This window comes from Triturus cristatus, chromosome 4_2, assembly GCF_964204655.1.
Source record: "Triturus cristatus chromosome 4_2, aTriCri1.1, whole genome shotgun sequence".
NCBI lineage: Eukaryota > Metazoa > Chordata > Amphibia > Caudata > Salamandridae > Triturus > Triturus cristatus.
In genome coordinates this window covers 374,212,991-374,240,271 of record NC_140586.1, presented here as the reverse complement: position 1 = coordinate 374,240,271, position 27,281 = coordinate 374,212,991, and the positions used below count along the sequence as shown (strand labels likewise).

General features: G+C 43.2%; 1 protein-coding gene across 1 annotated transcript in view; it reads right to left on the bottom strand.

Annotated features, from left to right (window-relative positions):
• Positions 1-27,281, bottom strand: part of LOC146833914 (potassium channel subfamily T member 2) — a 1,568,236-nt gene that overhangs the window by 482,578 nt on the left and 1,058,377 nt on the right. Inside the window, exon 14 of the mRNA XM_085599924.1 lies at positions 12,658-12,766. Coding sequence (XP_085456050.1) covers positions 12,658-12,766 — 109 coding nt within the window. The remainder of the gene's footprint in view (positions 1-12,657; positions 12,767-27,281) is intronic.

The following is a 27,281-nucleotide window of genomic DNA, read 5'->3' as shown; positions in this document are numbered from 1 at the left end:
TGCATCATACTGCATTTGTTCGGATCAGGTGCTGTGAAGAGCTGCACTAGGTTTGCATCGGTTCTGCTGAGACCCTGCTAGGCTGGCAGAGCACCTTTGCCCTACTTCCAAATGTCCAGGACTGGAGGGGCACACCTCGGAGGTTAGGACTCCCAGCAGGCAGAGTCCAGGTGCTAGGTTCAAGATGGTTGGAGCTTTTTCTTTCCCCGAGGCACAATTCAGGAGGCAAACTATTTAGCCCTTTTAGTCACTGTGGTGGTCCTGGGTTAAAAATGCCGGCTCACTCATACAGCAGGGTAGCAGGGTGGCAGAGCAATCCTTCATGCAGCAGAGCAGCACAGGAGTCCTCCTTCTGAATCTTCCAGAGGTCCAGAAGTGTAATGAAGAGTTGGGTCTGAGGAGCCACTACTTATCTTTGGTGGTGGCATTGAAGTGGAGAAGCTTCTAGAGTGCTCCCCCTAGAGAGGTGTCTGGAATTTCCTTCCTCTCTGCCCTGGCCCAGCGTGTCTGGGGGCACAATACACTGGTGTGAAACCCATTGTGAATGTGTTGTGGCAGAGTCTTTGTGTTGTACAAGTGAGGTAGGTGACAGCTTCTCCCCTTCATACTGACTGAGATGGTGCATCCTAGCCACAACTGTTCCTCTTTTGTCTTATTGTCTGAGTGAAATACATAAAAACCAACTGCCAGCTAAATGTAGTCATGTTACCCAGGATACAGGTTGCAGGCAACAAATGGTTGGGACAGGAAAATGCCAACTTTCTAAAAGTTGCATTTACAGAATTGTGACTTAAAATCCGACTTTACCAATTAAATGACAATTCTTTAGACACCAAACTCGACATTCCAATTTGCTTCCAATTGAAAGTTATCACTTATTAAAAGTAATAATGTAACCCAGTGTGATTCTATAGGAGAGTGAGGTCTCACAGTAGTGAAAAACAAATTTAGGGGGTTTTCACTACCAGAATATGTACAACTTAAAAGTACCTGTCAACATTTTTTAATACACTGAACCATGCCCAAAGGGCTGTTTAGGGCCTACCCAGGGGGTGACTTATATGTATTAAAAAGGGGGGCTTAGGCATGGAAAAAGGTTTATTTTGCTAGGTCGAACTGGCAGTTTAAAACTGCCGAAACAGGCTCAATGATAGGTCTGAAATATGTTTAAAGGGCACTTAAGTGGGTGGCACAATGAGTGCTGCAGGCCCACTAGTAGGATTTGATTTATAGGCCCTGGGAACATGTAGTACAACTTTACCAGGGACTCGCAACTAAACTAATTGTGCCAATTGGGTGGAAGCCATCGTTACCATGGGTTAGGGAGAAAGCACAGACACTTTAGCACTGTAGTGGTAAAGTGTGCGGAGTCCTAAGGCCAGCTAAAATGAACTCAATAAAAACAGGAGGTATGAAGGCAAAAAGTTAGGGGTAACCACACCAAGGATGTCAGATCAATCAACAATCAATCAATCCATCAATTAAGCATTTGTAAAGCGCACTAATCACCCGTAAGGGTCTCAAGGCACGGGGGGGGGGGGGGGGGGAGGGTGCAGCTATTGCTCGAACAGCCAGGTCTTGAGATGTCTCCTGAAGGTCAGCAGGTCCTGAGTCTGTCGTAGGTGGGTGGGGAGGGTGTTCCGTGTCTTCGCGGCGAGGTAGGAGAATGATCTTCTGCCGGTGGTCGTCCTGTGGATGCGTGGAACACTGGCGAGGGCGAGGTCAGCGGAGCGAAGCTGGCGGTTCGGGGTGTAGAAGGTGAGTCATTTGTTGAGCTATACTGTTCCGGTGTTGTGGAGTGCTTTGTGAGTGTGGGTGAGGAGCTTGAAGGTGATCATTTTGTTGACTGGGAGCCAGTGCAGGCCTCTCATGTGGGCTGTGATGTGGGTGCGGTGGGGTATGTCAAGGATGAGGTGTGCGGAGGCATTCTGTATGCGTTGTAGTCTTTTCTGGAGTTTGGCCATGGCTCCTGCATTGAGGGCATTGCCGTAGTCCAGTCTGCTGCTGACTAGGGCTGGGTGTCCTTCTGGTTGCCGTGGGGATCCATCTGTAGATCTTGCAAAACATGTGGTGGGTGTTGAAGCAGGAGGAGAAGATGGCGTTGACTTGCTGGGTCATTGAGAGCGATGAGTCCAGGATGAACCCCAGGTTGTGTGTGTGGGTGTCGGTGCGGCTCCCAGTGCGGTTGGCCACCAAGACTCGTCCCTGGTGGGGGGGTGGAGCTGAGGAGGAGGACCTCTGTCTTGTACGAGTTCAGTTTCAGGCGACTGTTCTTCATCCATTCGGCAACGGCCTTCATTCCTTCATGGAGGTTGGTTTTGGCGGTGTCAGGGTCCTTGGTGAGGGAGAGGATCAGCCGGGTGTCGTCGGCATAAGAGACGATGTTGAGGTTGTGTGATTGGATGATGGTGGCGAGCGGTGCCATGTAGACGTTGAAAAGGGTTGGGCTGAGGGATGATCCTTGGGGTATGCCGCAGGTGATCTTGGTGGCTTCAGATTGGAATGGAGGGAGGCGGACCCTCTGGGTTCTGTCGGTGAGGTAGGAGGTGATCCAGTCCAGGGCTTTGTCGTGGATCCCTGCATTGTGGAGACGTGTACGTAGGGTGCGGTGGCAGACAGTGTCAAAGGCGGCCCGAGAGGTCCAGAAGGATGAGGGCCACAGTTTCGCCATTGTCCAGCAGGGTCCTGATGTCATCGGTGGCAGCGATGAGGGCAGTTTCGGTGCTGTGGTTTCTGCGGAAGCCAGATTTGGACAGGTCCAGGGTGTTGTTCTCCTTGAGGAAGTGGGTCAGTTGCCTGTTGATGATCTTCTCGATGACATTCGCCAGGAACGGGAGCAGGGAAATGGGCCGGAAGTTCTTGAGGTCCTCGGGGTCCGCCTTGGGTTTCTTGAGTAGGGCGTTGATCTTGGCGTGCTTCCAGCTTTCCGGGAAGGTGGCAGTCTCGAATGTGCTGTTGATGGTCTTCCGGAGTTGGGGCGCGATGATGGACCTCGCTTTGTTGAAGATGTGATGAGTGCAGGGGTCGGATTGTGAGCCGAAGTGATTTTGACGGTGTCGTCGTCATTGACTTGGGTCCAGGAGAGCAGGAGGTTGGTGTGGCTGGGGGGCGGTGAGTCTGCGGTGTCGGTGGCTGTCGGGAGGGTCTGGGTGGTGAAGCTGTCATGGATGTCTGCAATCCATCGGTGAAAGAAGGTGGCCAGGGAGTCGCATAGGTCTTGCAATGGCAGATGTTGTTGGAGCTGGGGTTGGAGAAATCCTTCAAGATGTGGAAGAGCTCTTTGCTGTTGTGCGAGTTGTTGTCGATGCGTTCCTTGAAGGAGGTCTTTTTGGTGGGTCGAATGAGTTGGTGGTGCTTGTGGCTGGGGGTCTTGTAGGCTGCGTGGTTGTCCTGAGTCTTTTTGTGGTGCCATATTTTCTCAAGTCTTCGGCAAGTCCGCTTGGATTCCTGGAGGTCGGTGGTGAACAAGCTGGCCTTTCTGTTGGTGCGTCTGTTTGAGGGTTTCTTGATCGGGGCGAGAGTGTTGGCGCAGTGTTCGATTCATTGCCTGAGGTTGTGGGCGGCTGTGTCGGTGGTGTCGGTTGGTCGGTCTCGGGCGAGGGTGGTGATCAGCTGGTTTTCGGTGACCTTGTTCCATCTGTGTGGGATCCGTTGCGGGTGGTGGTGCGTGGTGGGTTACTTGAAGGTGAGGTGGATGCAACGGTGGTTGGTCCAGTGGAGTTCGGTGGTGTGGCTGAAGGTGACGTGGTTGCTGGCTGAAAAGATGGGGTCGAGCGTGTATCCAGTAGGTGGGTGTCATGACGAGCTGTTTGAGTCTGAGGTTGGCGAGGTTTTTGAACAGGGTGATGGAGTTGATGTCGTTGGTGTTCTCCAGGTGGAAGTTCAGGTCTCCGAGGAAGATGTAGTCTGTGGAAGCAAGGGCGTGCGTGCTGACGATGTCGGAGATGGAGTCGCAGAACTGTGGTCGGGGTCAGGGGGGTCTGTAGATGAGGGTTCCTCTGAGGGTGGTGTTGGGATCGGTGTGGATCTGGAAGTGCAGGTGTTCGGCGGCGCTGGAGGTGTCTTCGGAGCTGGTTGAGATTCTGAGGGTATTCCTGTGGAAGATGGCGATTCCTCCTCCTGGTCTGTTGGAGCGGTCGCTTAGGGCGATCTTGTAGCCGTCCAGGTAGGCTACGGCAATGTCGGGCGCTGAGGAGGGGTTCATCCAGGTTTCTGTCAGGAAGGCGACGTCTTGGGAGGCTGAGTCGAGTAGGTCCCAGAGTTCAATGGCGTGCTTGTGGATGGAGCGGGTGTTGAGTAGTATGCATCTGAGATGGTTGCGTCCTTCCCTGGTGGGTGGGGAAAGCAGTGCTGGTGTTCGGTGGCTGGTGAAGCTGCAGCTTCAGCAGGAGAAGGGTCCATGGGTGTGCTTCGGGGAGGCCTGGAAACAGTTGGATGATCGGCCGGCGTTGAGATTGTGGAGGGAGTTGGGGTTGTAGTGGCATCGGGTGTCGTGGCTCTCGTGGGGCCCAGGGGGCTGGCGCTGGGCGTGGCCCAGGCGTGGACGGGCGCAAATGGGCTTGCCTTAGGCATATGAAGGGGAGGGAGGCGGGAGCAGCGGAAGGGAGGCGAAAGCGGGGCTAGGTCAGGGGTGGGGCCGCAGGGGCAGCAGCGGTGGGAAAAAAGGAAATAGCCGATAGCGCAGGGGAGGATCCACCATAACAGAAAAAATGCACAGAGAAGAGAAAAACAGGCAACAGTCAAAATATGGGCCAAAAGTTATGCAAGGGGTCAAACCAACAGCGAACGCAAGGTCTGCTGCGGGTGGTGGTGCGTGGTGGGTTTCTTGAAGGTGAGGTGGATGCAACGGTGGTCGGTCCAGTGGAGTTCGGTGGTGTGGCTGAAGGTGACGTGGTTGCTGGCGGAGATGGAGTCGCAGAACTGCCGTCAGGGTCAGGGGGGTCTGTAGACTAGGGTTCCTCTGAGGGTGGTGTTGAGGTCGGTGTGGATCTGGAAGTGCAGGTGTTCGGCGGTGCTGGAGGTGTCTTCGGAGCTGGTTGAGATGCTGAGGGTATTCCTGTGGATGATGGGGATTTCTCCTCCTGGTCTGTTGTTGCGGTCCCTTCGGGTGATCTTGTAGCCATCCAGGTAGGCTACGGCAATGTCGGGCGCCGTGGAGGGGTTCATCCAGTGGCACAGGGACAGGCTGCCAGATCGAACCCTGCCAGGTGAGCTCAGTGCTGGAGCTGGAGCGGGCGGCTGAATAGGCAGAGCTGCTGGGGAGAGTGCTGTCCTTGGACCCAGAGGTCAAGTAATCACGCGCGCTCCCCCGCAGCGGTCGCCATAGAAAGGGGAGGGGGCGGGAGCATGGAAGGGAGGCGAGAGCGGGGCTGGGTCAGGGGGCGGGACCGCAGGGGCAGCAGCAGAGGGGAAAAAGGAAACAGCCGGTAGCGCGGGGGAAGAACCCCCCATAACAGAAACAAATGCACAGAGAAGAGAAGAGAAAAACAGGCAAAAGTCACAATATGGGCAAAAAGTTATGCAAGGGGTGAAACCAACAGCGATCGCAAGGCACAGGGATGGGCTGCCGGATCGAACCCTGCTGGGCGGGCTCAGTGATGGAGCTGGAGCTGGCGGCTGACTAGGCGTTGGTGCTGGGGAGAGTGCTGTCCTTGGACCCACAGGTCAAGGAATCACCAACAATGGCTGACACTTTTACCTTTGCCTTAACCTCATTATGCTTTTTACCTGCTTTCCTCCTTCCCCTCCTAAATTCCCCACACCGATCTCTCATCCCTACACACAAATATTTGCTCCTCCTATATTGAAACTAACTTCCACTTCATGACAACACGATACCAGATTTATATTCCGGAACCTCAACAATTCTATGTTGGTACCTTTGTGATACCTCTATTAAGTGACAATGGTTTGCTTGCTGATGTGTCTGCTTCTACTACATTTCTTTATGTGTAGTCAGTGTAGCGTTTTCATTTAATCCTTAAAATTACGAAATAAAGAAAAAAAATAATGAAAAACAATAAGCGCTGGCAAAGCGAATGGGTCTCGTTTTTAGCATATATGTTCTGACCTAATGGCCTGAAGAGTCACATGCATCCATCAAGTTGGAAGCACACGTATGTGCCATTATCTTGGAACTCTAACAATTCCAAATTTGCTGCCTGTATGCATACACATGCACCGCAATGCATGCTCCTTTGTATGCATGCGCACTTATGTGATATCCAACAGCACTGCCGAAACAATACATTCAAGATAAAAAAATAAAGTGTTCGCAGTATTTAAGAATGAAGCGTGCAGCCCAGTAGCACTTCGCAGCTTCTAGAGTGGGGTGTACCGTTGAAAAAAACAAAATAAAATAGAATAAAAAAAATAATTAAAAAATGTTAAAATGCAAGGCATTAATACTAACGTGTGTATGCAGTACGTTTTAACTCATCCACATCCATGAACTGCCATGGGCTGATATCAGCCTGACCTACCATAGTAGCCTCTGCTTTACAGAAACGTGTGCTATGTACTTCCATTCTTGTGAATTCGTGTTGGTACTTGCTGCCCGGCCAGTAGGATAGCCCCATAATTTAATGTTTTAGCCAACTCAAGAAGTCCATGCACACAAACTGAAAACCACATTTTTGAAGCCAGTTGGGCAAAGTCAGCCATTTACATTTTCAGAAAGAAACTAATACTCTTGAGTGGTAGTAGTAGCAGTTAGCTGATGCAATAGGCAAGTGAGATTATTGTCTGTCGAATCAACTGCAGAATCACGATTAAGCCTTCCACCCTTCTGAGGTAGACAAATAGCTAGCATTGTATTGCGGTGTACAAACACCTGTTGTACAAATGGTTGTGAAGTGTGGCGTATATAAAATCTCATTATTATTACCTTTTATGATATACAGCGGTAGAGCTATTGAAGCCCCCAAAAGCATTAGGTATATTTATAAATCGATATTTGTTTATCTTTCTTTCACCCACTTATTCCATTCCGATTGTCTGTGTTTCATTGCTTTGTAAATTCTGTCTTTTTTTGTCTTAATGTCTTTGACCCTTTTTGTCTTCCTCTGATTCACCTCATCTCTTTTTTCATCTCTCTTTTCCTCTCTTTCCTTTGATTCCCTTTCTTTATTTCCTTCCGCCTCCAGAAATATTTCTATATTTCAACTTTTTTTAACTTTCTTCTTCACTTGCACATTTTCATATGAATGTTTGAAGTGTGCTATCTTGTTTGTGTGTTGTTAACTGCCTTTAAGCGAGCACCCTCGTGGAGATGCAGACCAAAGAACTGAGTGGAAAGACCACTAAGGGCCAGATGCATCAAAGGGTTTTACCAATTCTGGGGCAGATCTATATTGGAGATGCGCCACTTTTACGCCGCCGTTGCGTCACTTTTGTGACGCAGCGGCGGTGTAAACCCTGCGCCACTTTGCGCCATATTTACATCGTGACGCATCTATGGAGATGCGTCACGATGTAAAGCCCTGCGCCACGTAAAACCTGCGTCAGGTTTCACGTGGGCGTGTCGACAGAGGGGGGGGGCGTTCCGTCGCAGGAACGCCCCTGAAAATTGACTCAGTCAAATCTATAAGATATGACTGAGTCACTTTCCCAACGCTGATGCGCCAAAACCCTGCACCTGCTTGAAGCAGGCGTAAGGCTTGACGCACCATGTTAGGGATAGGGTAGGTTGGAACAGTGCTGGAGTTGCGTCGCGCTTGCGACGCAACTGAAGCACTGCACCAACCTTACGCCATCGGATGCGTCACGCATCTGTTTATTCCTGCGCCATGATGCGCCGCATTGTAAATGCAGCGCATCATGTGTGGCGCAAGGGTAAACTTGTGTGACGCATCATTCCTGGCGCATCCTTGCTGATTTGCAGGGATGCGCCAGGAAACATAAATCTGCTCCTTTGTGTCTATGGGAAAATGTGTTCATGCATATGGCCCTAAAAATGTATATGAATCTCGCAACAGGAGTCCACCCAAAAAATAATTATTTAACCAAACAAACGAATTCCTATGATTCGTTGAATACGTCAATTAAATGGAAACCTTTGAGAGGGCAACGTGTTCATGTACTGTTCCTAACACCACACTAACAACAATATGTACATTAGGTTGTTGTTTTCTACATGGTGGCATAATGCACAAGTGATGATGAGCATCTGCAGGTTCAAGAGTCATAAGAAATGAAGTATCGCACCCAGGTAAAGATCCACTACTCGAACCAGATGCTGGCAGCTGCAAACACTTCCTGTCTCCCCTGGAGACTAAATCCCACTTTACACAGAATTACATAGTTCTGCTCTCTCATAGCTTCTGATGGAATCTTCATTTGTGGCTTAATAAGAACCACTGATTAAGCTGCAGGGCAGAGATCTGCCAGTTCCGTCACTTTTGTCTATCAGATCCTAGCTATAGTCTTATTCCGAGTTCAGCAAGTTGTTGGATCTTTACATGTAAAAATCCCATTCGGTTTTACTGGAGGGATTTGTGCAGGAAAAATTGGGGACAAAATGTTTTTTCCACCTGGTAAAACAAAAATTACAGGTTATCATCATTCCTCATTCACAACTGCCTGGTAAAACTGCCCAATGTAATATGTTAATAGTATTCCAGGCGGGTCTTTTTTTGGGGCAGTTTTACCACCCACCGTTGAATTTCAGGCACAGTCTCTGGAATTCACTGGACCGAGGGGCATATTATCAAGCGACTTTTCGCCACTTTTGCGGCCCATTTCGCCGAAAAAGCAGCGAAATTAACATCGCTATATTAGCAAGAACTCGCTAACGCTTTTTTCCTTGCGATAGTAGCCTGTTTTGATATCGCTTTGCATACCAGCAATATTTATCGCTAATGGCATGCAAAGTAGGCGTTCCTCACTAAAAGTTAATGAAATATGTCGCTAAAACAGCTTCGCACTATTATCAATGTGGAGCAATATCCGCAAAGCCATGAATAAAGTTGCGCTGAGCACCGTTTATCGCAGCTATTTAACACATGAAAAAAACATTACTTAACCACCTTTACAATGGGAGGTGGATTGATATGTTAAGTCCACGCTTGCCTATTAGCAAGCTTCCATTAGCGCACTCGCATTATTGCAGCATTTCTCACGCTAATCACCACTATCACTGGATTTCACATCGCCTCTTAGCAAAGCATTGATAATCCGTCGCTAAGAGGGCGATGTAATCCAGCGATAGACGGCAATAACAGAAAACGCACTAAGCGCGTTTTGCGATATCTATCGCATTTTGGGACATATCAACAACAACCGGCGATAATTATCGCTAAGCGCACTTAGCGCTAAGATAATTATCGCCGGCTAGCGTTGATTTTTATCGCTGAGATAGCGTGCAATTAGCAACGCTTATCTCAATAGCGATAAAAATCCTCACGCTAAGTGGCTAACGTGAGATTATCGCTGGAAACTCAGCGATAATCTACTTTAGCTTGTTGATAGGGACAGACAAATTTAGCCATGATATCCTCCTTCCATAGGATATCATGGCTAAGTCAGAAAAATACCAGACGTAAAAAAGCAGCGTTAACCGCGGTTAGCGCTGCTTTTTTTGTCTCTAACAGGGTTAGCGATATTCTTGATAATAGGAGAAATGTCGCTTAGCGACATTTCTCCCATTATTTTACTCTGGAACGCCCCCTTTGCATCTCATTAGAGATGCAAGGGGAAGCGTAGAGTAAAAGGGTGCTAACATGCGAATTTGCATGTTAGCACCCTGTTGTTGATAGGGCGCTAGTTTTATCTCTCCTTTTTTGGCTTTTAAAGCCAAAAAAGCAGAGATAAAGCCCTTGTTGATATGCCCCTAAGTTGGTAATATGGGCCCCTAATCTTTTAAAAGCCCTTCCTTTAATTTCTAGCAATCTTCAAGGTAGAGTAGTTTAAGGGAAAAAATGAAGCTCAGTATTCCCGCTCTTTATCATCCCACATTTTAATACCTCTTCCAGATATTATTTATTTATTCTACTTAACTAGGTCTTGGTGCTCATTTCGAGCAAAGGTTCTCGTTCTGTACAAGAGGCCAAACTGTTTAACACCACACACGGCTTGGAGCCATACACCGTGCTCTGCAGAACTGCTCATCAAAACCTAGGCTGCTGCCGTTGCCTAGCAACCATCTCAAGGAAACTTTCAGTACACATGGTACATGGAAATTGTTTACTGCGTTTACTAACATAAAAACTTAATTTGAAAGATTTTAAATTGCATTGTCTTTGTGCTGGGGAATGGTGTTCATTAAGACTATTGACAGATTGGACAGATTAGAATTTACATTTGGGACTTTTGTAATTAAACTAAATTAAAAGATAGTTACTGAGAAATAGAAGAGATGTACTTTCTGTCCACTTTCCCGGGTCACGATCCACAGTACGTTTAAAAAACAGAAAATACCCGCTTTTCTTATGGATGGGGCACAATATTAGGACTTTCAATTTCCTAATTCCCAGTTCAGATAATTTATCACAAAGCTCGTTTTTGAGATTGTGAGCAGCAGAAATTTCAGACCCTGCCAGCACAGCCCAAGACATGCTTTTTCATTCTCTCAGATAACCAAGGGGCATATTATCAAGAAACGGCGTTAAAATTATCGCCACTTTAGCGGCAGAAAACTGCCGCTTAAGCAGTGATAGTGGGCTTGATAATATGCCCGTGAGAAATCCCATAGAAGCCCATGCTCTGGTGTCAACATGGGCTTCTATTGGAATTCTCTGCGGCATATTATCAAGCCCATTATCGCCGCTTTAGAGGCAGTTTTCTGCCGCTAAAGCGGCGATGATTTTAATGCCGTGCTTGATAATATGCCCCCAGATTGCTTATCTTATTTGTGTGTCTGTGCCCTGATCTGTACGTGGAAAAAAGTGTATGTGGGGTGTACCATGTTTCCTGATAAAATCAGAATGTTTGCATAAACGTCTTAGAAGAATCAAAAATGTTGACCCAAAAATGTAACATCCTGACAATAAACAGAACTTAAAACAGAGAGGTCAGGAACTAAACATTCAGAATACCTCAATAGACTGTAAGGAGGTCCAGGACACAATGTTCAAATCCTGGGAAAAGATTACAGCAAAATGCATCACAAGCCCATCAAGCTCTTTTTGATTCTAATTCTAACACCCCCTATAACAATAGCACAACTTCCTTACTGGATCTTCCACCCCTGCCTTCTATCGAGGTGCTTAAGATCAACGTCCCAGAATATACTGTGACATGGGATCTAACCTCCAGAATGCCCTGGTGGTCTTGATCTGATAGTAATACCTTTTCTACTCGCTAATAGCTTGACCATGGTAAGAAGTTGTAATTGTTTTACCCATCACTAGATGGATATACTGAAAGCCCTTTCCCCTTTGCTCACCAAATCTTTAATACCGGACTGTGTATTGCTTCCAGCCTTGAATCCCTTTGCTTGAAAGCCCTTTGAGGGTGCAGAAGTGTAAAATTCAATATTTCCCGAATCCCAAGCAAAAACAATTACCTTCCTTAATATTAACCTGTGGTCCATAGCAGTGGCGGCTCCTTTGCTAAGGTGGAGAAGTGTCGCTCCATTGCTTTTAAGCAGTGTAACTAAAGGAAATTAAAATGATAATAACTCAATGTTATTATCATTTTATTTGTTCCTGATGCTTTCCGGCCGGGGCAGGCGGGGCTACTCTGCTCTCAGAGCAGGACAGGGGAGGAGGTGTTTGACCACTCCAAATGTGCATGACACTTTGGCTACAGCCTGGGTGGAGAACATGCCCAGGGCCCCATCCCCGTCTGAGCGCTGAACCATGGTGCTCACAGACCAATCACAATGCTACATTGCAGCGTTGTGATTGGTCAGGGGATTCTGGGTGTTTCGTGCTTCCTGTTCCAGCCTGAGTCTGACTCGGAGGAGAGATGCAACGATAAGGTACGTTTTTTTTTTTTGTGGAGGGGGAAGTGGAATTTATCATGTGCGATAATTAGCAACTATTACAAGTTTTGGATTAAAAATTAACATAACATGCGGATTTTTGCACAAAGTGCATTTAAATTTGCTTGCCCATGTAAATACCATATGCTTTCACTTGTTATATTCCGGCAGGGGTGACCTGACGAAATATATTCAGGGGAATGTAGACTTTATGACACCCAGTATTTATAAACAGAAGTTTTTGCAGAGATCATACCTTTCTGTCCCACTCTATAGGTGATGGCTGAATATTGGAATTGGTAAATCGGGGCAGTCCATATATACCTCAGCAAACATGATCCTTGCTAGTGCAGGTGAACACAGCTTCATATAGTCTTGATCACCATATCAGATTTAGAGTGTACTAAAGGGATTAAAGGCATTAGGGCAATCAATGTTCTAAACAACAAACCATTATAATTGTGTGCCTCCTTTAAAAGCTGAAAACATCCATTGGTATATTGAATGTTTTTTGTGGATGGAGCACTGCGGATATGCAATTGTTCTTTATCATCTTGGCAAAAATGCCAATTGGTCCATCATGGGCAAACTAACTTTTAATCTCATCGATTAATTCATTCATTATATTGCAATGGGATGCAAAATCATATTTCAAATATTTTAGATACAATTAATTCACAACATATAACTGAGAACATTTTGCTCCTCATTGAAAGCTAGAAGAAAATGCTTACCTGCAAACTTGACATGAAATTTGTTCTCAGGCTTTAAGATCTGTACATACAGTGGGCAGTTTGGGGCAAAGTCTTTTACAGCCCATGCTCGTAAAATTGTTTGATGATCCTGGAAAACAAATGAAAATTAAGGATGAAAGTAAGCAAGCATTAGATCTTTCCGTGGTCCCAAAAGAAGGGAGCCAAAGTGAAGACACAAATTACAATTTCCTATGCCAGGTCATTTGTTGGGTAGAAGGTTATGTATATATTCATTAGACAGTGCTAAGATCTATTCCCCAAATTCGGTGTTTAACTATAAATCATCTGGGAGATAGTCAGAGCAGCGAAAAAGATGTAGGGGCATATTTATCAACACTTTGCACCAGTGCAAAGTGACAGAAACTGATGCAAACCAGCACAAGCGGTTGATTAACCATTCACTTTTTAGTTCAAACCCATATTTGCACTGTAAGGTAGTCTGTAAAGTAATGCAAACAGTCCGTTGTGCTACTTTGCGCTATTTTGCATGATGGGGGTGTCCTATATGTAGTATAAAGGCATTCCTACTCTACCACCCATGTTTTTTGACACAAAGTCATATCTAATAAGAATGTTAGACAGGGCTTTGTGTCAAAAGACAGGTTTTAAGTTGGAGAAATGTTTTAATTTCTCCTAACTTTTCAAACATTGCATCTGTGCTGCACTGTTAGAACACATTCTATGTGTGAAAAGTTTTAAACTTTATCTAAACAGTATTTTCTACTGGATGTTTACCCTTCCAGTACAAAACCTATGATAGGCTTGAATCACACAACTTTACACTAAAGTGCCAACTTGTGTGCATGGCTCTAAGCAACCTAAGTGTGCACCTGCCTGGGGAAGAGAACAGCTCTGCCATATCTTAGTAGATATGGCTCTGAGATACTCACTTACCCTAGCACAATGCAGCAAAGAAACATTGGTTACTGCAGTAGAAATTAGTAAATGTGCAGAAAATCTTTTGCATTTCTCCACATGTATTTTTAAACATTACAGACAAGCTGGGTCATGCTATTCATGACTTATTATGTTTAGGAGCAGCCCATCACGGTTTTGTGTGGGATTTTTGAATTACATGGTGAATGTGATTTTGAGGTTTGAAACTATTGAGGCAGTATATTTGTTCCCTTCTTATGGTTCAGCCCTACCACTGTACTAGGAAAAGAGAGGATGTTTCCTAACATAGTGTAATCTTCTTCAAAACATAGACAGATATTCACCAATACCACTTAGTAGCTATGTCTGCAGACATTTCACAGAGGGATATACACGGCACATTCACTGTTATGCTGATCCAATGATGTACTGCTGCATCTGGCAGCGAGGTCTGAAGAAGTTTCCAATATCTACATTTCACAGGAGGAAAGACTACAGAGTCTAGGAAATCCTAACATAATGATGTTGTCATTCTTCAAACTGCATCTGGTGTACTGAGGTAAATTTGCTCTAATACTCTTGGTAATGGGCTACTTAATTGGCCCTTCCAACACCTTGGTCCAACTCTGAGATTCTGAAGCATGAGCCTGCTCAGTTTCACCTCTAAAATGACTCTGTTAGACCTGTATCAACTCTCCTTTGAAACAAACAAAGAGTCAGACATTGAAAGCTACTGCAGCAATCCATCACTGGCTCCTGAGTAGTACATTTCTCCTCCAGTACAGTCTGCCTTTCCCCACGAGAGAAAGGTTTGCTGCACACTTGAGACCATGTCTGAATAAAATATTCATGCTCTGACAAGTCTTTTAGCAGCCACTGATGGAACAGAAACGAACTCCATAATCCCCCAAGACCAGTGAGCCACAATTGGATACTATTACACAATTGAAAGTATAATGATGCTCTGGAGAAGTAGAATGGGCAGAAGCAAAACATCCATTTACTGCCTTAATTTAGATTTAGAGTTGTTTAGCTAGTATGATGAGCAAAATCCCAAATGATGCTTTGAGGTTTCTCAGAGCCTGTCTGGTCTGTTGCCAAATTGTGGCATTAAGATGTGCTAAATGTCACTGCAATAGCTCTGGAATGTGGCCAACTGCATTTTGGGGAACTCGGTTGCTAAAAGGTATAGGGTATAACAATTCTTAGAAGGAAAATGTGTCAGTCTTGACTATACCACAATCTAAAACTTCATAAACCTAAATGCACCTGTTAGACCTGGCATGCTTGGCATGGTTTCCCCTGACTTATTTGTGTTCTGACCTCCTGTTTTGCTGACTTCATTTTTTGCTGGCTTTAAGACTCTGGGCACTTTACCACTGCAATCTATACTAAAGAGCATGTGCTCTTTCCCTAAAACAAGGTAACAATGGCTTCACCACAATTGGCATATTTAATTTACTTATATGTCTCTAGTAAAGTGCACTGCCTGTGCCCAGGGCCTGTAAATTAAATGCTACTAGTGGGCCTGCAGCACTGATTGTGTCACCCACTTCAGAAGCCCTTTAAATATGTCTAAGGACTGCCACTGCAGAACCTGTTTATGCAGTTTTAAACTTCTATGTTAGCCTGGTGATTTAAACCTCTTGCCAGGCCCAAACCTTCCTTTTTATTCATATAATCCACCCCTAAGATAGGCCCTGGACAATCTGAGGAAAGGGTGCAGTGCATTAAAAAAGTTGGACATGTCCTTTTAAGTTTTACATGTTCACATAGTGAAAAACTCTTAAATTCGTTTTTCACTTCTGCAAGGCCTATTTCTCCCATAGGTTACCATTGGGAATACCTTATGACACTTTAAAAGTGTAACTTCCCATTGGGAAAAGATCGACTTTTCATGTATAGTGTCTCTGGACTCACAATTTTAAATCACAACTTATGGTAAAGCTGTATTTTAAGTTGCAAGTCTGAAGATGCCACTTTTAGAAAACTGGCATTTTCTTACTTTAACCATTCTGTGCCTTCTGTGGGTCTCTGAATACACATCTGGAGTGGGTGACAGTTGGGCTTTGTGCATTCCCTCCAGGCAGCCGCACACAAAGGGAGATTAGGTGTGACCAATGGGCCATCAAACATCCTGATGGGTCATCCTGGGCAGGATGGGAGCCAGCAGCTGAATAGGCTCTGCCTGTCCCCACATAGAGAGTCTGAAGCCAGGGCAGGAAAGTCAGAGACTCTGTGCACTTCAAAGCGCTCTCTTTGACATATCCCCCACCTCAAAGGCACAACTGAGTATAAGTACGGGATCTCTGACACCACCAACTCAGTGCACTTCTGGGCCTGGGAAAACTCTGCCAGGAAGATGGACTGCTGCAATGCTGAAAGAACTGTCTGTTAGGGTCTAGTGGACTTTGCTGGACTCCTGCTTTGCTGTGCCTGCCCTGCTGCCTGCTGCCATCCTTGAATGGGACTGGACCTACATCTCTACACCCCAGAACCAACTTGACTACAAGGGCTTTCTGGCTTGCCTCCTGCTCTGAAGTCTCAGTCTGCCAACAACCGTATTACAAAAACTGTGAGTCTTGTCCTGACAACTCGTGCCAGTCCAGTCCTGGGCCCTTGAAAATGAATTTTCTGTGTTGTCAGTGACACATATTGAATTGTGCGGCTCAGAACTGATGATCGCCTACATTAAGAGGGGTTAACGATGATGCATCGCCTCCTATGCACCACGCATCGGGTCCTGACGATGGCGCAGCAAGATAATTTTTAAGCGGGACAAGGTTGGTCTCTGTACCGGACCCACACTCCATCTCAGCCTGCCTGAACCTTTGGATTTTACCTGGTTAAGCGCGACCAGATGGCCCCGGTTGGTGCTTAATGCTTTTAAGCACTATATTTATGTATATTCTTTAAAAATTAATAACTCTGGTTTTACTTATTGGATTTTTGTCGTATTGGTCTTGTTTTATTCAATAGGTTGAGCTCTATTTTGCAAACCAGGTGTTTGCAAAATAGAGCTCTGTGCCAAGCTACCAGAGGCTGAGTACAGGTTAACTACAAGTTAACTTACCCTGACTAGGATTGTGTTTCCTGCTTGGTCAGGGTACATACCGCTACCAACCAATTTCTACCAGCACCACAATAGACCTTTATGTTATTAATAGCTCCATGTCACACACAATATTAATAATAACATTGTTATTGATTGTATTTATTGTTCAAATATTATAAAGTCTTTTAGCTAATAAATGCAGTTTTTATAGATACCCATGATAGGCCATGGGAAACTTTACTGAATTACAATGATTCACATTGAGTTTTACACGCCTTCCATCACCACTGGTGTACATACACCTTTTAGCTCAGCCTTTGGGTCTATTAGCAAGCCAAATGTCATTTCAAGGAGGACATCTGACTTCCTATGAGAGGTAAAGAACATGTGTTTAATCAAAGTAAAAATGGCAAGTGAAGGTGGCACGGATCATATTCCGCTCTAAAGCACTTAGGGCCAGATGTATTAATAAACCATTTTATGATTCCCTAATTGCGAATCCTTGCGATTCGCAATTAGGAAATCGCAAAACGGCATGTATGAAATGGTATTGCACACTTTCTGCGATTCCTAATGGGTTGCAAATGGCCCAGTTCATGAATATTAATGAGGTGGTTCGCAATTTGTGACCCATCAGGAATCGCAAAAATCACAGGGATGGTGGCCTGCTGAGATCAGCAGACCACCAAGTCTGTGATTGCTCTTAAATAAAGCAGTCTCGCTTTTTTTGTAAAGAATCCTGTTTTCCTTAAAGGAAAACGGGATGCTTTCCAAAAGTACAATGAGAAGTTTTCTTTTTATTTTTTAAGGGCAGGTACTTGTTCATGGGACCACAACCTGAACTTAAGAAATGCTTTTACAAACATTCACAAATGGGAAGGGGTCCCTTGGGGCAGAGGAGATTCCCACCTTGCGTGGCCGGGTGAAGACCGAGCCAAAATGGGGTCCATCTGCATCCATCTGCACCTGAAGAGGCTGGGATGGGCCACCACCCTTTCATCTGGTCCTAAAGACAGTAAGTTTGTACCTTTGTATATTAAAATCTTTTTACTCACAAAATGGGTAAGAGGATAACAACAATGAAAGATGGCAATGCTACCAGCTCAAATTTCATTTATAAATTCAGGAGCGATGACTTTGATAAATAAAGAAATTGCTACCATGGAAGAAAGACTGGAGGCAACTTAGCGGGCAGACTCTGAGGTTTTAGTGACAGTGGAAGCACCTGGATGCAAGACTGCAGACCCCCTGCTGGCAACTCCTCGAACATTTCCCAAACCCAATCCCTGTGTCTCAAATGCCCATCTTTACCCAATTGTAAAATCTTTCTACATCAATAGGGAGTCCACCACCTGCCAAAAAGAAAAGGGGCTTGTCCAAAGCATCTAGGCAAGTGGAAATTAATAAAATGGGGGGGATCTAGCTTCTTCTGTACAGTCTGTGAGTGAGCGAATTAAAAAAATGGAGAACATGGTCAAGCTGGCCCTACAAGGGGTAACCCACAAATTAACACAGCTTGAAAAGGCTTCATAGGTGTCTTGAACTTATTAGGGAAGCAGAGTGGTGCCCCAAGTTGACAAAAGCCTTGACATGGCAATGAAGTTGCAATTGGGGGGGACAAATGTAGTAAAGGGGGACCCCAAAGTAGCTAACAGCAAAAGTGCACAACCAAGATCAGTGCAACAAGAGATGGAGTCTGTACACGCTAAAAGTCATCCTGATGTAGACATCTCAAAACAACCTGAGGCCCCTCCTAGAAGAAAGTCTTCCCATCAGAGGCTTACCTGTCAGAAGAACAAAGTCAACAATCTTTAAAGGATGTTTTACAGCTTCCACCAGAGGCTACACCTTACGTTTTGATCTTAACCTGCCTGAGGCTAACAAGTGGGCAGTCCTAGGGAGAACTTAAAAATAAAGTTATACATTGGATACCCAAGGTGAATTTGCTATTTGAAGAAACCATTAGAAGACAATTGTATAATCCTGAACTTTAGAGACCCTTATCTGGTTGAGTTTATCTTAAAGACTCTTCAAAATATGCAATTTCAGGGTATTTGCTTTCCTGATGGGCTTTTTTTTATAGACCTGAACACTTTTTTCCCTCCTCCAAATATAATTCAAGTAAAGAACTCAATGAAATATTTGATCCGATTCACCCAGTCCTAACTAGCAATCGATTTGCCCCCCTGGATTGTCTGGATGACCTTGATTGACTCATAACCTCATATGAAACTAATCCTGCATTCTCCAAAGGGGAGTTTACTAATCCATTGAGCGCAATTGTTGAATATCGCTCAGGAAGTTACTGGTCAAGACATACTTACTAACAGTGGAGATGGCCTACCAGAAATACTCATTGTCTCTTGGAATATAGCTGGAGTGGCCAACAAATCTAACCTAGAAGACTGGATAAATTATGTGAATGAAGCATAGATTATATGCATCTCAGAAAACTGGATAATTAACTCATTTGACCCTGATAGATTTAATTCATGACACTTGTAAAGCACGCAGCTATATAGGTGTGCCCGCGCTAGTGGACAGCACATGAGAGAAGAGAGCAATTACATAGCATTAAGAGACGTATCCAACAGGGAAGTTTTGAAATTGCTTTTAAAACTGATTTTGAAGGGCTGCAGTGGAGACTGAGCGGCAAAGAGTTCCATAATTTGGAAGCCTGGTAAGTAAAGGAATGACGACCTCGTCTGGCTTTACAAATGCGAGGAACATTGTTGGACCTCAAGGCTCTAGACTGTAAGTCTCTTTCTGCGCCTAAAATAGAGAGCCCTTGTGGTTGTAGGATCAAGGCCCTCTATAGCTATAGATTTAAATCCTTTTATATTGATGCCACCTAATCTTATATATGGGCAGATCTAAAGGAAGTCATCTGTTACTGGTCTCTACTAGAATATTGTTTAGAGCCACTAAGTTCTTTTTATTGTCATCATATTACCAATTTGTGCTACTTACTTCAGATGGTAACCTCGACATCCTAGTGAATAATTATTATAATAATGTATTTGATTCCTCAAGGTCTGAAATGGTTAAACCTTTAGAAAAAGATCTGGATTTATCTGTCTTCATTCAAAGGATGTCTATATGATCTGGGCCGGTGATTTCAATGTGACTAAATGTCCATTCTCTTTCAAACAGGTATGTGTCCTAACTGACACTAAGGACAATGATACTGGCCATTTTAGATATTGTCCTTGAGGAACAGCTTTAAATGATAAAATGTTTAAATATAATTTACACATGTCTGACAGATATTGTTCCAATTATGAACTCCAACCTCCAACTTTAATTAGGAGAGGAGGTAAAAGTAAAATTAATAATATTCTTACCTCAGAGAGTGAAAGGAATCTATCCACTAATTATCAGGTGGGGTGAAATTGTATTAGTGATCACATACATGAACTTAACAATATAGATTAGGCTGCAACCAGTAAAATCAACAGGTCAAATATTATCCCAGTTGAGCAGAATGGCATCAACATGAAATGGACAGGAGTAAACCAATCCAAATTCACAACAGTCCTATTATCCATTAATAGAGATCACTTCCTAATTGGTCTGGCCCAAGGGAGAAAATCATGAGCAGGTGATGGAAGACCATATATCCATCTCCAATTCTACAAGCCAACTTCTGACTAGGATGTTCAATGATAAGTGGAATGATAGCAAAGGCTGGTTAAACCAGAACTGCATTCAGGCCCATACCAACCTTATTAAATTGTACATTTGTACCCTAGGGACTTAGGGGCTTATTTATGAGCCCTTGCGTCACTTTTACGCTGCTGGTGCGTCACTTTTTGTGATGCACCAGCGGCGTTAAAAATGCGCCTTGTTGCACCATATTTACAAAGTGACGCATCTAGATAGGTGCGTCACTTTGTAAACCCCTGTGTCACATTATACCTGTGCCAGGTATAATGTATGCAGGGTAGGCGTTTTGACGCAAGTAAGCCTCGTAGAAGTGACGCAGATTAATCTATGAGATTTCACTGTGCCACTTCTAGGACGCAAACGCGTCAATGTTTTTCACCTTCCTCAAAGGGGGCGTAAGACTGACGCAGGCACATTTGAAATGGTACTTGCCCATGTGAAGCGACCCACTGATGGAGTTGCATCACTTTCGTGACACACTCCAGCAATGCATCATTTTTGCGCCTACAGATACATCAGAAATACTGACGTATCTGTAACTCCTTGTGACATGATGTGTCATACTGTAAATATGACACATTCAGCATGTCGCAAGGAGGGAGCAATGAAATGTGACGCATCGCTGTTTTCACGCAGCGATGCATCACTTTTCATAAATGAGGCCCATAGTTGCTACCTGTGTCAGTAGGATTAGAAAATGGCATTAAAAGACAGTAAGAGTTCCAAGAGAGAACCCGGGGAAGATTAATTCAGGCAGCAGAGACCAAAGACAACACTGTATTCTGGAAAACAATAAACACCCCTCTGTTCAGAAATAATACAGGGCCTAATCTTGAATCAACAAGAAGAAATGGTGCGGGGTCCAAGAATCCTACGGCTGGATATTATATTGCCTTTATTCAGTAGAATCTTCTTATGAGGAGTTTATACTTGAGGCCCTGGACCACTTCAGCCTCATATTCTACAACTTATTTTTAAGTTTTGAGTATTTACTCCTCTTTACGTATTTGCCAATATTTCTTTATTTCAATATTTCCTGAGGTAGACAGTTATCCAATATTGATTTTGAATAAAGTCTTTATTAATTTCATAAAATATGGTTCTTATGATGATACAGTAACCAAACAGCTGACAAGTGTTTCGCCTCCCGGTCAGTACGACCTGGGCTTTCTCAAGGCTTTCTTAGTCTCAATTGAAAATCTTGTGCATTACATCATAGAGTTCTTCAAGGCATTTAAAAGCAAGTATATGTCGTTTTTTAGTCGGAAGAAAAATCCTGGGTTGAATCCCTCACGAAGACATTTTCGAGTGTACATTTGCCTTAGAGGAAGTAACTAGAGCACTGGACAAAAGCCCAGTGCGAAAGGGTCCCAGCCCAGATGGAGTCTCAGTGGACACCTACAAATTTCTCTCTTCCTTGTGTGCACCCTTCCTAACTAGGCTCAAAGTGCTGCTGGAGCTGGATTTATGCTATCATCATGGTCGTGTTCACAATCTTTAAAAAAGATTCAAAAAACAACCCAAAATACTATCAACCCATCTCTTTGCTTGAATCTTCAGCTAAATTATTAGGAAGGGTCATTCTAGACACATTGGAACAATGGGCCGAAGATAATAATATTCTAACAAGTACTCAATACGCCTTTAGGAAAGGACTGGGGGCGGTTTAGCAGTGTCTCAACCTGAATCTTTTGGTAGGGAAATATACAAAGGCAAAAGAAGGCAGCCTATACATGTGTTTCATGGACCTCAGTTTTGCATTCAATCTGGTTGACTATAAAAAACCATGGAAGTTTATGGACTCATTAGGGATCTAATTTCGTTGTTGGCATATATATACAGCAATCTAACGTCAAAAGTACGATATGGGCCACCAGGGGGGGGCACTAACACAACCATTTATAATAGGGAGAGGGGTTCACCAAGGATGCATACTTGTGCCGCTCCTTTCTTCATATATATAAATGGTATTGGATGAAACACCATAATCGCTTGGTGTTGACACTCCTAGAGTTGTCATGTGGCCTATGCCTATTCTAGTGTACTCATATGATGTGGTTTAGCCTACACCCCAAGAAGTTTGCGGGATTTGATTAATACTTTTACAGACTATTTGAAAAAGATAGACCTAAGAATTAATCAAGGGAAAGCATTCACCATGTGTTGTGGTGAAAGTAGTTGGAAAACTTTCCCCTTTGAAAAAGAGGGGAACAAGATTTTAAACTTATAAACATTTTAGTTGTTTAGGTATACAGTTTTCTTCAGATGGGGCGGAACCATCATAGAGAAATCTGCCCCACCAATATGACAAGGAATAATGAAAGAATCCTTAGATTTGCATCAAAGCTAGGTACCAAGCTGATCAAAGAGATGGTGATTCCTTATAATGCAAAAGCAGTTTGAGCAGATACATATAGCGCAGGAATTTGCGGAGTGGGGGACAATGCAATACTGCAAGTGAATACATTTCTGAAAATACTTCAGGCAGTACCAGACTCAGTCCCAGAAACCATTATACACAGATAACTGGGAGTTCACTTTTTACTGGATATATTCCACTCCAAATCATTTGTCTTATGGAATTCATCTTGGTCTAAAACTGAGACACACTTTACTTAAACAATCCTTAAAGATTGTCTAACTTTGGACATGGTCTATAAAAACACCTGGATATCACATATTAAAAATGCCACAAGGGATCTCGGCAAAGCAGATAAGGAAATCTGGAAATAGCCCTAGAATACAGTAGAGCACTCCAAAAGGGATTTAAAAGATTATCTCTTTAGATTATGGGCACAGAAAAGGAATCTGGCTGATTAAACTATACCTACTGTGATGAGTTATATGTCACTATATAAATATCCTGGGTTTCATTCCTATATTAGTTTGGTCTGTATCTTGTACCACAGATATCTTTTCACCTGATTCCGTTTTTCTATTGATTATTGTGAATCATTTCTGTATTTATTTGATCTAAAAGATGCTGCTTTATGCCAGAATGTAGCAAAGTTTTTTTCTTAATGTGGTACTGAAAACCATGTTCCAATGGTCTACCTCCGGGAGGACCTTGAGATACTCCTTCCAGAAAAAAATGATCTCTCCTAGATTCCGCAGGGCCAGATGGGGTGGTCGCTCCTTTTCAAGAGCGGCCGTCAAACTCTGGCACTCCCTGCCCTCCGCTATTTCCAACACGGAATCTCTTCCGGCTTTTCGAAAGGTGCTGGAAAACATGGCTATTTTTGTCATAGTTGGCTGATCTGTGCCTTTCTCCTCCCCTCCATCTGCCCAGTTCCATAACACCCTCGGGTAATAATGTGCTTTATACATTTTATCCTATTCTATCCTTATGTACAAGGAAAACTTTGACTTACGTGGAAACTGTAGATGTTTGGCTGCTGCAACCTTTTATCTTTGATTTTATTAAATAGGGGCTCTATGAACTTTGATGTTACAAGTAATTTATCTGGATTCTTTTATAGTATTTTAAAAGATATACCTTGTAACCTGTGTTTTTAGCCACTTTGCTTTTTTATTCAGCTTCAGATATTTGGATATAGTTACTACATTTTAAATGATATCAACTTTTTAGTTATCTAATGCAACTTTAATATTTTAATAATGTTTTATTATCTGAGGCTTTTATTGTTTATTATGCTATAAATCAAATAATGTTTGACTTGACTTGACCAACACAATTGGGATAAACGCCAGCCAATCAGACTGATGGAAGCACCATATCACCCAAAAGCAGAAGTGGAAAGTTCTGGCTATGGGCAGATGTTTCCTCTACTTCGAATCATGGGATCACAATGTCCTGTGAGGAGCCAATGACAGATAAGGGTATTTGCACAGAGACAAGATAAGCTTACGAAACACAGAGGACATCAAAGTAATATGCATCACAAAATCAATTATGGCAACTTATGCAAACCTATGCGGCCTCAGTCATGCAAATCACTTGTGCACTTAAGAAAGTACTTACTTAAACCCCTATGCTACATTTTTAGACCCACTCATGGGTATATCAAAGAGAGGAGGCACAGAGGGAAGAGTTTTCCATTCACACAAGCTACGGGATATGACAAATCACTTTCCCATTCTAGGAAGCTGTGTAGGCAGCCAGTGCTTGCGGATTTCGAGACGTATCCTAACATTTAAATATCCACATGCCATCTATTGATAACTTACTGACATCTTGAATTCTTTACTTAATAATATGTTTGAAGAGCCTTCCAGAAACTGTGTTATTTGACAAACGCACAATTCTATTCAGACATTCTTGAATACAAATTGGGTTTTGGGAAGAAAAATAATCATATCCAAGAACTCTTAGGAACAATTCTTAGGATCATTTACTGAGAATTTTTACAACTTACATTGCAAATCTTTCACCAAAAGACTGCTTGGCATGAAAGTCTTTCTTTGCTTTTTACAAATTCAGCAGACTTTTTCTGTAAATGTTTCCTCACATGAGACAATTTTAAATAGAGATTAATTATAACATTGTTTTTACTTGGTTCAATTTCATACATCTTACTTCATGTAAAAAAAATATATACTCAAAAAATGTTCACAAGACATATATGTGAAACAAATCAGTAATTGCCCTTTCTGCTGGGTAAAACAGAATTCAGTAATTATCGTATCTGCAGCATAATACAAAGTAAACACGTTTGTCTTCAGGGCTCCGTGGGGCAGACCTGAATCTATTTTCAAGTTATTTAGGTTGGGTTAACAGTATGGTAAATGTGGTTCTAATGCTCTTACTGTGTGCCTGATGCCATTTTATGTGCCTTTTTAGCAGGTAAACGTGTTTAACACATCACATCAGTGCAGCCACCAGAGGAGTAAACTTTCACATGAACATCATCAGAAAACAAAAACCCTTCCTTCCCTCTGATGACTGAAGATCAGCAGTTTAATCCCTAGTGATACCCAGACTAGACTATGGGAATACAACCTTATGTGGTCTGCCAAGATAAAGTCTGGCTCCAATAAAAGCCTCACTCAACGCGGCCCACAAGACTGGTCACCGACTCCAAAAGGAACAACCATATCACCTCTGATCTAAAGGCACTGAACAGGCTCCCTTTCGAGGCAAGATCACAGCTAAAAATCGCCTGTATGACACACAAAGCCCTGCACTTCAGCACGCCAAAGTATCTAGCAGATAAACTGGAACTATCAGGCGTGGCAGAGCATCGAGAAGCACCAGCACCAGGCTACTGAAACCGCAAAAATTCTGGAAAGCAAAACATACAACCGAACTTTCTCAGGTCTAGCACCTAGAATCTGGAATGTCCTGCCCCTGAAAAATTAGAATTAACCCTTCTAGCACCTCCTTCAAACATGAAGTCAAACTGCTTTTAATGAACAAATTACTACCCAAAACCCTCATTTAACTTGGTCTCCAAACAGAACTTACACTTGATCTTCAGGACCATTGACTATCACACTCCTGAGTCCCCCTGGACCCACAATGAATGTTTGACATCAAGTTTGCCCTCCCTACTCTCTACTCTCTTTTTGTACCTATTGTATTAAACTTCTATGTGTTGTTACGTTTGTAAAGCGAGCGCTCTGATACCCTTCCAGGGTCTAGTCCGCGCTATAGAAAACTTTTCAAATAAATAAATAAACATGGAGTCAGAGATCTTTAGATCTATGGATATGTGTTTTCTAATTAGGTTGTTGGTATGTGCATTGACTGACACGTAATGTAGATAGTTGTGTATATATTGTTCTATTGAGGGTCTGTAGTCCTCCATACCAAACTAACTGTAGCAATACGTGTTTGGATTTAGTGTATTATGGATTGTTACTCTGTATTCTATGGTTTTTAGGACATTTGAGTGCTGTTGTGAGAATCATGAAATCCAGCTGAAATGGGTCTCTGAACTGTACCTGAGGTATGTATTTGCTATGTCTAGCATGTGTTTTTTTCAATATGGTTAGTATTATTGTTATCCTGATTACACCCAACTATATGATATTATATCAGGTTGCTAAATCAAAACTACAACCAGTGCTAGGAGTCTCCTACTCTTGTGGTGGGTTGCTGCATCCAAAGTAAGCTTCAAGCAGCAAGAGGGCAAGCTCTGGAACGAGGCACAGAAAAAAACTAAAGCCATGATCAATGGAACGGCGCATCTGAAAAAGCCTGTTGGATTTTGAGAATTCACTCATATACAATGAGCTCAATATGAGTGTGATGATATAACAGCTATTATGGATGATTTGATTCCCCTATAATCAAATAGAGATTGTTGTCTGACTATTTCATGTTTTTCCATTATTCGGATTGTTGTCCTGCTCACCACACTTCATGGAGCTGACATGGCTCAGGATTGACAAATTGTCACATGCTTGTTTATGGAATTCTTATGTTTACAATATACTTTATGTATCTCCAAGCCTTAATGTACTTGGAATACTATTAATTTCTGGAATTGCCTGATCTTTTGATTATAATATTATTTATTGAAAGAGCTATTAACCACTTCTGTCATTTGGAGACATTTGCACTTTATTTTATTTCTTAGTTCTTTTAAATAGTGTTAACCATTCACAGGACCGAAAAAATACAAATATAGGCTAAAGATATACAACAAAAAATGTACAATTAGACCATAATGTGAAATCTGCCAAAACAATAACACTTATAAATTGTATACAAACTACCATATGTGTGTAGTAGAAAAGCATTGTGTCTATGTCACATACAGATAAATGAAAAGGATATATAAACAACATGTTTTGTTTAATTTATACTACATAGATGTTACAACAATATTGTAATCATATGAATTAGGAAGGAAGATACATCAGAAAATGTAGGAGGAATAGCAGGCACTAGTTTTCATGAGGATTGAAGGAGTTCTGAGATTGTCAATTCCTGAGACAGGTGTTTAAAGTGGATGGCTATTTATTAAAGGTGCATTGTGACTGTCAGGCGCAGGGCATTCAATTATTTACCTGTCGTGTCCTTTAGCAACCTCGACACTTA